Below are 16,704 nucleotides of genomic sequence, written 5' to 3'. Positions count from 1 at the left end.
AGTTTGCAGTGATCACGGAATACTTACAAAAGAATGTTCAAAGCAAATCCTAGTTTTAAAAGAGCTTAATTAATTTCTCTTGGGCATCACATGATATGTGTATATCACTCTATAAATTTTGTGGTATATTTACATACCAGCAACAAAAACTGTCCTCCAACAGACAACATATTTAGGATTGCTTATTGTAGTTATGTAGGCATATCTAGCTAAAATGTATTGAACACAATAAAAACCAATATATCTTTAACCCCACTGATTTCAGTGGGAGAAATTTAAACACATGCTTGCTTCTACTATCAAATCAAAAGGGCGTAAAATTACCAATTTAAGATGGATTATACCTGTTTTGAACATTTTGAAATTTTCGATATTTATGGTAAGCTGAAGAAATTTTGTCTAGTTATTTAATAAATTTCATCCAGTAATGTCTGTTCTAGCTGTTAGGATAAAACAATGTTATATTAAAAATGCCTACTCTGAGTACAGCATTTGGTGTTCAAACTGACACAAGGAGGTATGTAACAGCAACATGTTACAGCAACATAAAAAATGGCAAGGCCTAAAAATGGATTAAAAATGTGAAAGCCAAACTAATTTTAAAATAATTGTCCAGTATTAGTATGCCAAATAAATAGTTTTTCATGGAAACATAAAAATTACTGTAATGCCTTTATACTAGGAAATACCAGTGCAGTTTAACCAATATTATGATATTAATAAAGTAATAATAGAATTCATTGTGTGTGTGTGTGTGAGAGAGAGAGAGAGAGAGAGAGAGGGAGGGAGGGAGGGAGGGATGGCAGGGCCGTATATGATGCTTTTCAAATTACAAAACAACAGCTGTTGGGTTGGTGACAACACTACCAAACAGCAAAAGTGAAACTCCATCTTGCCGAACCCATACTTCAGGGAGACAAGTACAATATATAAGGGAGGAATACTTCAGGCCCACACAGCATCCCTCTTAGCCCAACTTCACAAGGAAGAAAACCACCTACCCACTTGCATGTGAGTTCACTCAAGCCACATTCTGCGTGGCAGTAAAGAAGTCTGATGGCACTCTTCACCACCTGAACTGCAACTATCTAACTTTCATGTGTAAATGTGTAAAGTCATGCAAATGTTCGAGTGAAAAAAAAACTAGTTTTATAAGAACAAATTGAATATTTGGTATGAGAATGAAATCTTTCAGACTCACACTGTCTCTTTATACAATTGTAAACAGTGATTTCTTGTTCAGATATTACTACCGAACAGACTATCTTGCTGTAGCAAGACCTACTATGATATATCTACATGGGATTAACCCTTTTGTTTTTGTATAATTTTTCAGCAAATAGCAATATCATACATTCAGTCAAGAAAGGAAATTGATAGAAATCAGACATCAGAGAAAGGACTGAGATTCCATAGTGCACAGGAGTTCTGGAAGGTAGTGTGGTGGTTTGAAAGACAAGGGGCTGCTCTTTCCTCTTGTGTAACAGAAACTCATAACCTAGTGCTTTTCTCTGATTGCCTGTTCTCAGCCGTGGCCGCAAAGTGGCCGGTACTTGAACGGATACACTGCTTTTAAGCTTGGAGTGCTGCACAGTTAAGCCGGTTAAGTAAAAATATGGGAGAGGGGGATAACACAAACGATGGATATTAGGTATCACAACCAATATCTGGGAATTAGAAATCAAGTTTTATACCAAGACAAAACACCTAAAAAAAGTGTGCAAAAGAAAAGTAGATTGCCAGTATTAGTAATGGTGAGCTTGTGTAAGTTGCTCTCTGATAATAAGCAAGCTATTTTTAAAAACACATGTAAGAATGACATATGAATATTCCGAGGATAGTAATAATTGGGACAATGTGCAATGTCGTATGCATTTTTAACAAGACTACTAGTGATCTCAGTGGCTAATCTCCTCACGTTATTTTATTTCCCCAATTATTATCTGCTGCATGTCAACGTCATGTTTTTTTGGAATTACCGGTTTCCATTTTTCTATTTCAAATAAACAGTAAACTTAAAACAAATTATAAGAAATATGGGACTATTGCGGAACAGGTAGAATTAAGTGGGGAGCTCCCCTGCCCCCATACCAATGTACGTTAAGCACAGCATGAAGCCAAGTGGCGTTATGGATACAGTATCAATGTTAAGCAGAAAACATAAGGATGGGTAACACGGACGGGTGCAGACAATGGATATTTCTTTTTAATGCATAACCTTCACATGGAAATAAAAGACATCTAAAGAAGCACACAGGTTTGAAGTCGCGGTTAACATTCTATCATAATTAGAAACATTTCAAGAGCCCTGTAATTTCCAATCAAAATTACAGTAATTTCCGATACACAAGCCATGATTCATGACAGAATTTTACATTCCATGAGAGATTATAGTGGCCTGATGTATGACACACTGAGTACAGCGCTAACATAAACAATTCAGTTTAATGTTTAAACAGCACTTGGTGTTTAGAATCCCACAATAAAAGAAACATATTATTGCAGAAATTATCACTTTGACAGTGATTGAGGGGTAGGCAGGCATGTGGCCTGTAAAGCTATAATTTTTTACAGTCCACAGCTTGAGTTTAATCATTTTGATATAACATTTCCAAAATATCCTTTTAAGTATTCCTTACAGCATATAACTTTAAAAAGAAACATCTTTTCTATATAATGAAAAGATGGAGCAACTCCCAACTGCAAACATTTCCAAAGTTGAAGCTTAAATAACAAAGCAAAATGCAACACTAGAATCTCAAACACACGCTTAATAAAAAGAGGTCATATTCTGTCAATTCAGAACTAAAATATAAATTTCTAGGTTGAGGCAGTTTTAAGAACCTGATCAATCAGAGTTTTGTATCTTACATGACTTCATGGCAAGGATAATCTACTTTTCATGTCACCCTTACATTTCACTAAGCTATTCCTTCATAATCCCACACCTGTATCTGAAGATGTATGTTTCCATACAGTTAACATGCTACCTATAGTTAACATACACTAATGCATGATGAATATACTGATAAAAATCCTACAGAACCCTTTGTGTATCTATCAATCACTCCAATCAACATTACTTAATGTCTTCACTTGCTACCCAGATTAGTTTTTAAATTTCTAACATTAAACACAGATTTCAGGCAGGAACTACTTACATTCTAACCGAACCTGGCTGTTGATGCTTAAAATAAAAAAAAAACTTTTACAGCAGTTTTAAAATGGATTTCTAAGGCAATGTCAATCCGTGCACCCTATGAGAGAACCAATTTGGTATAGCGGCTACAGTGCTTGACATGCAGCCCATTCCTGAGGGGAAAGGCTGAGCTGATGGTTGGAGGAGGCGCCACCGTGCTGCCTCCAAAGGAGGTTTCAGCCCCCCCCCACTGAAGCCAACATGCTGCCCTCACCCTTGAGCCCTGTGGAACCACTCCATAGGGTTCCACGGGGATACACCACTGAAAAAGGTGGCGTACATCTAGGTGAGGGCGAAGGGGGCATTCCCGGCCTGAAAGGGCTGAGGAGGCCACCTAAAGGTGGCTCCACCCCTGGACTGCCCCAGGAATGCCCCCCGGGAAGACAGTGCACAGAAGTGTGTCGTCAGGATGCCTCGGTGGAGGCTGAGCTGGCGTCCCAAGGCCACGCTGCCATGGCAGCGCCAGGAGGGCGGCATGACAAGCCTGACTTGCTGTCCGGTCTTACTGGTGCAAGGGGCATGGACGCTGGTGTGGCCCCCTGCACTTCTAAGGACTTTCAGCCTTCAAGGTGAATAATGGGCTGTAAGACTGGAGAGACTGGAGTTCACATCCTTACTTAGCACATGTACTGAGTGAACAACAGGCACCAGTCACTTAGTCACAGTAAGCTTTTTCACTTATGAGCATAAAATAGGATAGAGGGATGGGATACCTGATAAGTGTAATGTAGTGGTTAGAGTTTTGGACTAACACCTGAGATACCCGGGTTTGAATTTCCATGCTACCACTGTGTGACCTTGGGCTAGTCACACACACAAAGCTTAATCTACCTCACATGGTTGTTGTGAGGAATGGAGAACAAAGTAAGCCACTCTGAGTCCTCAAATGGGAGAAGTGAAGTAAATAAATAAAAGTGCAAAGTTTATTTGCATTGAGACAACAACAAAAAAACCCTGACCATTTGTGATGGTTTCAAAATATGTTGCATTCATCCAGGAGAATGATTTTGAGATATTAATTGCTCGGTACTCTGCTGTAGTTCTAAGAGCAAACTCAGTATTTGAATTACGAAAGTTATCTATTTATTGGGAATGTCAGTTTCATTCTATTAGTATTACTCTGAATACAAACAAGAACCAGATAGGCTGGGAGGGATTTGGAGTGGGGGAATAAAAAATGTTCTAAAGAAAACAGGTCCTAAATGGGACCCAATTTTGGGACTAAAGGGACTTACGTGTCTTCTACATTTGCCATTGCAACCTGGGAGAGCTGAATAAGGGAGAAGGGAATGAAGGAAAGCAGTTGCAATCAATTTTGGCAACAGGTCCAGAACAAACAAAACATAACTATTTGATGAACTTTAAAAAGATTATACAAATCCATATGGATTATACAAATCCACGGATCAGCTAAAATATGAAGACTTCATGTTCAACTGTAGAGTCTCTCAAATTACTAGATATTAGGGAGGAATAACTTGGTTTCTAGTTGTGAGCTTCCGAGAGAAATATAGCTGACCATTGTGAAATATATAGTGCTAAATAACTGGTCTGGTATTTATTTACAAAGCTTATATAACAAAGTATGTGTACTATTATAGATAGCAGGGGGGAAAGAACTTATTGGAGCATTTGACAAAGTAACAAAACATGCCAAACTCAGAGCTTTGTTCATGACATTAGCATGGAAAACTACTGAAGGATTGAGTTCCCCACATTTTTGAACCAAAACAAAATTTGTCCTACTTAACTATGTACTCTTTCTAAAATATCTGTTGCTGATAGTAATTCCTGAACTAAGGGTGCAATCCTGAATGGGGGGGCATAGCTGCATAGGAGCCGCTGTGACCCCATCCCGGCATCTGTGCCACTTTGCACCATGATAAGTGGCACCTACACCGGCGTGGGGACACTTACACCGGCCCCCAGGAACAGCGCAGTGGTACAAGCCTCAGGCACCAGCACTGCTGCGTTCCCAGAAGCAAGTGTCCGCACCAGCACTGGGGGGGGGGGCGTTCTGGGGCATTACCAGGGGCATTGCTGCCGGTAGGCAGCTCCCAAAACCCTTTCAACCCCTTTGCACTGTTGCAGAGCTACGCCAGCAAAACAGCTTGTGAAGCCCCATGAAACTCAATGGACGGGTTTCATGGGTTTTTATTTTAAATGCCTTTTTAATTTTAATTTTCTGGCTGGGAAGCCTTTCTGGAGGCAGCGCGACTGCACCTTCCATGGCTGTCCACTAACTACCCCCCTTCAGGAACGGGCTGTAAGTTATGTCCCACTAATCCAAATTTCCAGTTCTTCATTCTTTCTCTTCCATTGGCTTGTTAATTGATGAGTTTAATGGTTGTTGAGTTGCTATTCAATTTTATTCTCATTTTTAATGTTGTTGATTTAAATTATTGCGTTTACGCTTTAGTGAATGAAGGGGATATAGAGTTATGTGGCAATACAAACCAATGGTGGTATAAAGAGAAGGGGAGGGGAAGAATGTGAGCACATGCACTGAGGGATAAAAAAGCAGGAATATCTAAGGACTGGATCCAGGCAGCTTTTTCACTCAATCTCACCCAATTACACTCCTTACTGCAGACCACACCCCAAATGGCTTTTGTACATGCATAACCTTTTTGGGTGGCCAAAGGGGTCTTTCTCCTGCCTTTTTTAACCAACATAAAATGGTTAGAGCCAACCCAAAGACATATGTAATGGTTCAGAGAGACCCACATGTGTGTGTGCTATGGGACAAAGAAGAAAAACTGGACTTAAGAATGAATGCATCAAACTGTAGCATAAAGTTGTCACAAAAAAAGCACAGTTAACATAGTGATGTAATGTGCTATTTCTGATTTAATAAATGTGTAGAGCTGGCCATCTGAATGATCTGGATTGTGTACTCTGAACTATTCTATCTATTCTGTCAGAGAAAAGTTAGAATTCCGTCACATTTCAAGAAAGTATGTCAGGTTAATAACAGTTCAAAATCCATAGAAAGGTATGGCCCCTTTAAAAGACTCCTTGAGCTGCACAGAAATCAAGCAGAACCAAATTTAACATTTTCTTGATTGCATCCATCCTCTCTCCATTGTCTTGCATCGTTCCCCGTAAGGCTCAACTAAACTTCATATTGGAACAAATGCTGGTAAATCTTTCACTGCAAGTCAACTTGATGAAGCCTGATAAGGCCCTTACCTGGCTTTTAGTTGCTGCTACTTTTGCAAATAATGCTTGAGACACTTTAGCTCTCTTCATTTCCTGTTGGATCTCATCATAAATGGAAGCATTAATGTTCATAGTATTGTTTTCTGGTTTTCCATTCCTTTCTGTTGCAATAGCAGCTGTTTTCACCTGTACAATAATATAACAATGTCATCCCCTTTTCAAGTAACAATGAACATCCAGTTAAGAGGCACATTTGTCGTCATGCTCTGCAGTTTAAACCCCCTTAATTAGAAATTACATTGAAATCAGTGAGAATATGCTTGGTACTAAAAGAATTATAACTTGCACACAAAGGCTCTTTGAAATGTGTAAAATAGACCAACAGACACTTGCAAATCTCTGAATGAACTTTCCCAATCAGTGAAAAGTTGTAATTGCAGTGTTAGATTCACAAAATAAATTAAGCACAGGGAAACACTATGTACAGTCAATACAGTTCATGTATTTCAATATATTTTCCATTACTATAGTGGAATGGCTACAGTGTTGGGTTTTGACTGAGAAGCCTGAGTTCAAATTTCTGTTTAGCCACTAGTGTTTATGGGATAACCTTGGGTCTCTCACCCTAAACTCCAAAAAGTCTTGTGTGTGTTGAATTATATTACGCTTTCTCACTTTTCATAGTGAGCTGTGTTTTTAAATGCCTGATTTTAGTTAATATATTTTATTGCTTTCCTTTTTATTATTTTTGTATTTTGTAAGCCACCTTGATCAGGTTCCTGGAAAGGTGGCACAATAATTTTCTAAATAAATAAGTAAATTATAGTGGCTCAAAGCAACTTAAAAAGACAGTGCTGGTGAAGGGCTGAACATTCTGAAATGCAAACCATCCCTGTTGCTCTCTTTCTTAAAGTACAGCAGAAACTTTATCCATTACCAAAATCTCTTTTTAACAGGACTGCTTTTACACTGTCTCTCAAATCTGGCAAATATAGGAACTTTCTCCTGTTCAGAGAGGCTGTTCCAAAAGAATAGTGCTACAGGTGAGTGTCCTTGAGCTGTAGATGATTTAATAGCTTTCAGAAAAGAGAGAGCTCTGTGAGTATCTAACAGCACAAGCCTAAACCCTGAGCTGAAAGCGATTAGGAAGCTGGCTAAGAACTATGTGGCAGGAAGCCTTGCCAGCAGGGCACAGTATAAGTGCTGTGCCAGTGTAGAAGGGCAAGCTGCCTGGGGCAGAGTTGGAGTTATTGGCTTCCTACGCCTCCCTAGCCCTAGGAATGCCCTGAAGGTAGCGTACAGTTATGCCAGCAAAAACCATGGAATAACCCATAAGCAGCCACGCAAAGGGAAAGTCTGCCCGGGTTCTTACCAGAGAAATGTACCTTCAAGTAACTGAATGTGTTTCTATGTGTGCGCATGTGCAATGGTACAGCAGGATTGCAGTGTTAGGATTTCAGTGTTAGGTATCAAATACACAAAACGTTTAATTTTACTTCTTATTTAAAAAGTAATCTACAATGCTGTCCTATTAAGTCTCTATATCTCTTCTCCGCACTGAACAAAAATAAATTAATGCTTTTTTAGATAAATTATCTAGTTAACTTCAAATGCATTTCAATCTCTGAACGTGTCTTAAACTGGAAAAAAATTCTTGAATATTTATACTGCAAATTGCCACACTGCCATGAATTACCTCTGTAACCATCAAACCCGCTACTCTTATGCAGTGGTTCTTTTTTCTGTTCACCAGAAAAAGGTGGCAATTACATTGAGCCATTATGCTCTGAAGTACTTCTTCATTCACCTGAAGCAATTGTTTTCTGAAGACTAGAGAGAATAATGGTTTAAAAGTGGGCCCACATGGATTAAATGAGCTAAATCAGAAACATGGTAAAAGAGAATAATTAAATTATACTAATGTTAACAGATAGGCATATCGGGGTCAATTTTTTAAAAAATCTAAACAACTCTCAAAAAGGTGTCATGCAAAGAATACCTACAGCAACTCAAGATGTTTCTCAAACTGCAGAGTCAGTACACTTTGCAAATAGCATCGATATGACGTTATTTAAAAGGCTATCATCAAATTATTTTATGAGGAAATTAATGGGATTGCTTGGCATATATTAACTTGGGATGTAGATTGCTTTGTTGTATAAGAATTTTAAAAATGAAATACACATTCTTAAGAAATCTCAGAAATAATTCTTTTCTTTCCTTTCTCTTGAAGTATTAAGAATAGCGTGCATGATTAGTCTAGGTTGTGGTGAGCACTAATTTATATTGCTAATTCATCTTTAGGAGACCATCTATAAAACTCTTCCCCCCCCCCTTTAAGCATCAGTCACAACTCAGTGTGCTGTACTTTACATATCTGTTTCAAAAATGGAACAGTGGTTTATAACACTCAGTTTCTTGAAAGGAGATTTAGTGTTTGGGGTAGAAATGAACTCAAGAGAGAGCTCTGTGAAGAAAAAGTGCTAGCAAATGACATAAAACCTTCAAAAATGTTAAGCTGGAACACCACTAAAACCCATAATAAAAGCTATTATTTATATAGCTACATCAGTACAGATAGCACTTCACAAAACATGAAACAAATGCCTGCTAAAAGTGTGCATCTTAAAAACAAAGTGCAACTAGGCATCACCTAATCAGTTATTTGTAATTGTAACAAAACTGCTACCATTTCTATAAAAATGTCATAAACGTTTGGGAAGACAGGCCTAAGAAAGAATAATTTAAATTCCTAGTACTTATTTTAAAGTATATGGGGGGGGGAACTTCTTTACTAGCTAATCTATATATATCCATCTCCTCACTAATTATAAAAATGGGAAATTCTGGAGTTGTTCATCATATTTTCTGAACAAAGCACAAACTGATGAAAAACCAAATCAGTAAATGAACAGGTTTTCACAAATATGGGACCTCACATTATTTTTCCCAGGTGAAAATAAAACAAAAAACCTTTTATAATGTATTCTCATAACTACTGTTTTAGTTTTAGGAACAAAACCATTTTTAAATCCTGGTTTAGCTTTTAATATTACATTATACATTAAAATTCATAAAGTAGTTCATTCCAGGCAAAACAAACTACTTTTTAGTTCTTCTCTGCAAATGGTATGAAAGGTATAATAAATGTGGTTGCTTTCAAAATGGCTTTTTATCAGGACAAAGTTTACTACTCCATTATTACAGTGGCGCCTAAAAGTACAGTTATATTTAAGTGTGAGTGTTTCCATTAACTCTCCTCTCCATGGTGGTTTCTCAAGGATGGAAGGTTGTGTTTTATATTTTGGCCATTTCACATGTATCATTACAATAAACTTGGCACACAGATCATCAATTAGAATTATTTTGTGTTTAGAGAAAGACTAGGCACTTAGATTTCAAAGGCGTTCAAACAATCTTAGTAAAGTGCTATCTACACAGAAACATATCCTTTGAAATTAGAAATTGTGAGTACAGCACATATACGAAGGTTGACTCCATCTTGGCACCTAGAAGACTGAACCCATGAGGGTCCAAGAAATCTCTTGATCAGATACCTAAGTCTGATTTACTTTTGACCTGATCTTTAGAAATGTTCAGGAACCATTTTCAAACAAAGATAAAACAAGGACTAAAGCAAAATACAGCTTACTGTTGAATTACTTACCCACTGCATATAATACATACATAATAAACAAATGAATGCAGGAAGTATGAAACAAGTGGTCAGTACTCAACATTTTAATACACAAATCCATGCACATAGCTGACAGATTTCAACAAAGCTCTTTTTCAAAAGACCATACACTTTACAATGATTAAATACAGTATTAAAAACCATATATGTAAAGAACTCCCTCCTTAGAGGAGTTGTTGTTCTTTGATACTTTCTGAACTTCATTATTTATTATGTATATCTTTTGTCTTTGTTTGTGTTATTTGTTGGGACTAGCCTTTTTGTTTGTTTTTTTCTTGAAGAAATTTCAATGGAACCTGAATAATGTCTTGTACTTCAAGCTATGATAGTTATTACAACAGAGATCCAAAAATCAGTAGACCCTGACTGAAAATCCTAGACATTACAGTATGTTTGGAACTCACAGATATCCCTTTCTGGAGTGTTTTTTGAGAAACCATACAGAGGACACATCAAGACACAGATTTACTGTAACTTACTGAAACTAGAGAGAAGGCAAAACAAAACAAAAAATATACTGGGGAAGGGGAATGAAGTGGAAGATTATATGTATTTCCTGGATCCTCTGATGCATCAAGGCCTTAACAATCCTAAAACTAAAAAAGAATACATAAATTTTCTAAGTGCTACTGGACATTTTTTGTTTTAAAATTACACATATTGAGAGCCAGCGTGGTGTAGTGGTTAAGAGCGGTGGTTTGGAGTGGTGGACTCTGATCTGGAGAACCGGGTTTGATTTCCCACTCCTCCACATGAGCAGCAGAGGCTAATCTGGTAAACTGGATTTGCTTCCCCACTCCTACACAAAAAGCCAGCTGGGTGACCTTGGGCAAGTCACGCTCTCTCAGCCCCACCTACCTCACAGGGTGTCTGTTGTGGGGAAGGGAATGGAAGGTGATTATAAGTCGGTTTGATTCTCCCTTAAGTGGCAGAGAAAGTCAGCATATAAAAACCAACTCTTCTTCTTCTTCTAGTGTGAGTCTGTGGACAGACATATTGGGCCTCAAACATTTGGGCTCAAATCTTTGATCTGGGCTCTAATCCTTACTCCATTTGCACTACACTGTCACATTATGGAGGCAGTCCTCTGCTGTGCATCATGTTCCTCTGGTGCCAAGGGCTTCCATTCAAGCAAGACCAGTGTCTTTCCATGAGCTCTGAATCAGAGAACTGCCCCTACAACGGATGGAGTGCAGTGCAAATGAAAGCAAGGTTTACTGTCCAAGTCCTTGTACAGGGTTAACCTTCACAGCACAGACCATAATCAATCGGAATATCTCTTTAGATGGCATTGTTTTCCACAGCATATGCAAAACAAAAAAGTGTGCTTGTGTGTGCGAGAGGGAGAGAATGATGGAGAAGGTTATGTGTATTTCCTGGCTGTATACTTTGTAACAAAGCCAGAATTGTCTGTTGGCTTCAGAGCTTCTTGGCCACATAGATTTATAAAGATTGTAAACTATTTCAACAAATTCCTCTGAACGCTGCTTATGCAATAAAACCCCACCATCATTTATGTATCTTTCAAAATATTCTACAGCGTAGTTTTTTTCTTCTTCTTCAGACACTGACAATGCTTTAGCAACAAGATCAGAAATATATGAAAAACAGTTTACCTGAGGAGGTCGACTGGGTGGTGTGCTTATAAGAGGTGTGGGGCCCATAGCAGAAGCTGCATTCAAACTCCTTTCCCTTTCATCCTGGTATATGCGATCTCTTTCTGCTTCTGGCAGCTGCAAGAAATTCTGCATAGCCCGAAGGTTTACCAGTAGAGACTGGGAAGCGGTCTTAGGGTCCTCTTCCTTTCGCAATATTTCTGAGAGCAAGCCCTGTAAAGGAAAAGAATACCACAAAAAAAAACCCTGTTACACTATGCAGTCTTATACAGCATACACAGTCAGTCACTGCTAATCATTCTTTTCTTTGTTTCTCTAACTCTGGAAAGCATGCAGTAAAAAGGCATTCATCCTGCATAGGAATATATTACTGACAATTGAGGTAATGCAGAAGAGAGCCTCAATTGTAGTCTTAATTTTATTAAGCATCTGCTTTATGCACAATACAAACTGAATCTGCTTAATTGGGCTCCTCTTTTTTACTGACTTAACTTGCCATGAAATCTTTCTAAGACAGACAATAATAAGAATAAATAAAACCCAAGTAATTCTGCGGCATTTTACACCACTCTTATTCAAAGCCTGAAATAAAACAAATACAAACTACAAAGGCAGAACTTTTTTCTGGAAATTTGAGACCACTATATAACCTAGGAACAAAACTAAAAAACACAGCCAAAAAATGAAGTAAAATCAGTGTATAGATTATTTTGAAAGCTGTATTTTGTTTCCCCAATTCCCCAATAGTTGAAAAAGTAATAATCATTGTAAAGTGTGATAACGGAAAAACATACTTTGATTAAGGAACATATTTACTGTCATACATCATATCCTTTTCCATCTCTTTAAAATCCAGGAAGAATTATCCTCAGATATACAGACACATTTTATATGCAAAATTTACCATTCCATCAAGTATGTGGTAGAAAGTTATCTGATAAATCCAGAATTTGCATGCATTTATAAATAGTTTAGATTCAAAGACAGACACTTCAGCATTACCTGAGTGGTAATCTATTCTCTTCACAACTGAGTAATTTTTGTGTACAATAAACCCTGACTATTCTGGCTCATTCATAAATCAATGTGGTGTAGTGGTTAGAATTCTGGATTGCGACCAATCAGACCTGGGTTCAAATCTCCACCTTACCACTAGATTCAATGGATTGCCTTTAACCAGTTTCGCTCTCTCTCTCTCTCTCTCAGCTTAACCTCTTATAGCGTTATTGTGAAGATAAAATGTGTGTGTGTGTGTGTGTGTGGGGAGGATATCATATACGCTGCACCAAGCTCATTTTATAACGGTGAAGAGTTTTTTTAAACATCAAACAAATAAATTACCATCTTTTATTTATTATTTATTAATTAAAACATTTACACCCTGGCTTACTTTTTGGCAAAGGCCAAACTGTGGAACTATAAATTCCATGCCTTGTTTTAATTCTCTTTCAAAACACTACAACTTTTGATTCTAAATTAATGTTCATGCACAAAGAGAACTTTGCCTTCTAAGATGAAGAAATGAGCCTAAAGAATCCCAAGTCCAAGAATCCCAAGACTGTTTAGAGCACACACAAAGAAGTTCTGTGTCCTCAGGACACAAATACAACGCTATATACTAGATGACAAAAAAGGGACACTTGGTGTTTCTTTTATCCCATCATTTATTTATTTAGGAAGTGTCTATGCTGATCATTTAAATTCAGCTCAGTTTATAGGTGACCACATATCCCAGGTTTAACAAAACAAGGAATTTGGATACTTGTAGGTTATCCGGGCTGTGTAACCGTGGTCTTGGAATTTTCTTTCCTGACGTTTTGCCAGCAACTGTGGCAGGCATCTTCAGAGTAGTAACACTGAAGGACAGTGTCTCAGTGTCACTACTCCAGTGTCTTCAGTGTTACTACTCTGAAGATGCCTGCCACAGTTGCTGGCGAAATGTCAGGAAAGAAAATTCCAAGACCACGGTTACACAGCCCGGATAACCTACAAGAACCAATGAACTCTGACCGTGAAAGCCTTCGACAAGGAATTTGGAATTTGAAAAATGGATGCCAAACCAGCAGTGTGCTGAGATTTCCACTTCTGAAGCTCCCACTATATTTTAAACTCAATTTTCAGGTTGTTGGGTCAACAGAACAAATATTGCCTCCTCGGGGATGTTTCAGGTGTTGAAAATAGCATGGGTGGAAGGTCCCCCTCCATCATGCAACATGATTCCAATTCACAGTGGGTTCCTGCATGGCTGAAAATTGAGTTGTAAACATCACTGGGTGCTGCAGACAAGAAACTTTCTGGCACATCTTTAGGTTGGCCCTCTGACTAGATGGCCAAGAGAACTGGAATTTTTAACAATTCCCCTCAGTGTTTGCTTAAGTTACCAGGAATTATCTGCTCTTTAGATGCCCAAACATCTGAGAGCCAGTATGGCGTAGTGGTAAAGATCGGTAGAGACTAATCTGGAGAACTGGGTTCGATTCCCCACTTTTCCACGTGAACCCTGCTGGTGACCTTGGGCCAATCTCAGTTCTCTCAGAACTTTCTCAGCCCCACCTACCTCACAAGGTTCCTGTTGTGCAGAGAGGAAGGGATTGTTATTGGAAGCCACTTTGAAACTCCTTAAGGAAGAGAAAAGTGGGGTACAAAAAGGATATACTGTACCTACAGTCTGTTTGTCATGCATACCATGGATTACATTAATTGGGAATATCTTTTTGCAGGGGCTGTTTTTTTCAGTTGTAAGAGACCACAGATGAAGCAATCTCCAAGAGCAGGGGGAATAAACAGATTTGTTTGCTTGTGCAAAATAAAGCAATAACTATTTGTAAAAAAGGTATGAATACAGGAACCTGTAAGGAACATACACTGAAATCAATAATCATAACTACCACCCACCAACAGAGCAATTGAGAGTACTTCTTGAATTTGAAATTATTTTAAATGATGCTGTGTTTATTATTTGGGGGGGGAGGGAACATTTTGAATATTTATGAGGAAAATTACCATAAAAATATTGAAAAAGTTACATTACCAAATAATACATCCTTACTGATGATCACTGCTAAAAATATGAACAATGATTTCTAAAACTACTGAGGCAGTTTTTCTTGTTTACCTGAAACGACTGCCTATTGGAATGTATGAAGATCTAACTTTTCTACAAGTCCAGAGCTTGATTCAAAGGCCCTAAAACTTGCTAGTTAATTCTCAACTATTAAACTTGGAAGTAAATCCTGTTAATTTAAAGGGGATTTGTTTCCAAGCATCTCTTTATTGAGAATACAAGCTTCTCAGGATACTTGTTCATAGGGTTGCTAACCTCCAGGTGGTAGCTAGAGATCTCCCACTATTACAACTGATTGCCAGGCGACAGAGATCAGTTTACTTGGAGAAAATGGCAGTTTTGGTGGACTTTATGGCATTACATCCCACTGAGGCCCTCCCCTCCCCCAAATCCCACACTCCACAGGCTTAACCCTCCAAATCTCCAGATATTTTTCAAACCAAAGCTGGCAACCATACTTGTTCAGTATCTTACTTTAAATTCACATTTCATATTCATATTTCCAAGACTCTTAAAGGAATCAGTTTTGATTCAAAAACACCCTATTGGCTGTTTCAATTTTTGTAAATCACTTAAAATTTACTTTGTGAGGGATTAATAGCTGTAACTATAATTTCAGTCCATTTTCAAACATTAACAGACCATTTTGCTAATCTTTTCCTGTGTTTTAAAGACTTGTACATTCTAGTGTATATGGTAGCTGTATTATTTTAATTAGGGTTGCCAACTGCCAGAGATCTCCTGCTAATTCAACTGATCTCCAGCCGATAGAAATCAGATCACCTGGAGAAAAATGGCCGCTTTGGCAATTGAACTCTATGGCATTGAAGTCCCTCCCCTCCCCAAACCCCACCCTCTTCAGGCTCCACCCCCAAAATCTCCCGCTGGTTGAGAAGAGGGACCTGGAAACCCTAATTTTAATGCATCAGGCAGATGTAAATTTGCTAACTCCAGTTTGGGAACTTTTGGAGAGTGGTTAGTGCCAGACTAGGATATGAAAAAACCAAGTTTGAATTCACTCTGCCATGGACACTCGTGGGGGAACCTTGGGCCAGTCAAACCCTCAGCCCAGCATTCCTCACAGGGTTGACAAAAGGATATAATGGCTAGGAGAACAATGTAAGCTGCTTTGAGTTCCCATTGGTGAGAAAAGGCAGGGTAGAAATAAAGTAAATAAATCTGGGGAAGAGAGTGAGCTCAGCACGAATGTGAAGACATTCTTAGATTTCTGTTTCTTCTAGACTCTATGGTATACCACAGAGTCTGCTTTCCGAACCTGCCCTTTCTCTAGGGGAAATGATCTCTGTAGTCTGTAAATCAGCTTTAATTCCAGAGAACTCTAGGCTCCGCCTTGAAGTTGGTAAACCTAGGCAGAAGCAATACTTACAAATTTCTAATATTGTCTTCCTGAGCAGATTCTCTGCAATACCAATGCTGAGATATGGCAGAATTACCTGTTTTCTAAAAAAAGCAATCAGCAGCATTTCTGAGTGAGATGCTAATCTGGATATGCCTTTTGATTAGAAAACCATATGCCCAGAGCAGTTACTTGTGCAGAGATACAAGTGATCTCCTCTGAAAGAAGTGTAATTTTTTTCATGTCTGCATCAAGAGTGATTGAGTGTTCCAACCATTCCCAAGGAAAACATACACCAGAATTATTTGCCCTTGGAGAAGGTGTGTCATGTCTTGGAGGCCTTTAATTATTTAATGTGTTTATCTCTTGCAGTACTCTCTCAGATCATACCAATAAGTCCCTGCACATCATTTGAGAACAATACTACAGAAAGTGTATGCAAGGAACTAGTTTTCATGCAACTCTTTTTCCTATTCAGAAAACACTAGAGGATAGTCCTTCCTTCCCCATCTTCCATCAAACTATAGTAAGTATATCCATGAAGCTGCCTTTAATTGAATCAGACCATCAGTCCATCAAGATCATTACTGTCAACTCAGACTGGCAGTG

General features: G+C 38.3%; 1 protein-coding gene across 7 annotated transcripts in view; it reads right to left on the bottom strand.

The window, feature by feature from the left end:
* SATB1 (SATB homeobox 1) overlaps positions 1-16,704 on the bottom strand; it is a 124,418-nt gene that overhangs the window by 28,845 nt on the left and 78,869 nt on the right. For all 7 annotated transcript variants that reach the window (XM_056857263.1, XM_056857261.1, XM_056857264.1 and 4 more), the window contains exons 8-9: positions 11,675-11,887; positions 6,392-6,547 (exon numbers count right to left, since the gene is read on the bottom strand). In XM_056857263.1, coding sequence (XP_056713241.1) covers positions 6,392-6,547; positions 11,675-11,887 — 369 coding nt within the window. The remainder of the gene's footprint in view (positions 1-6,391; positions 6,548-11,674; positions 11,888-16,704) is intronic.

The sequence above is a fragment of the Euleptes europaea genome, chromosome 11 (assembly GCF_029931775.1).
Source record: "Euleptes europaea isolate rEulEur1 chromosome 11, rEulEur1.hap1, whole genome shotgun sequence".
NCBI lineage: Eukaryota > Metazoa > Chordata > Lepidosauria > Squamata > Sphaerodactylidae > Euleptes > Euleptes europaea.
Note: the sequence above shows the minus strand (reverse complement) of the source record. Positions and strands in the feature narration are given on the sequence as shown.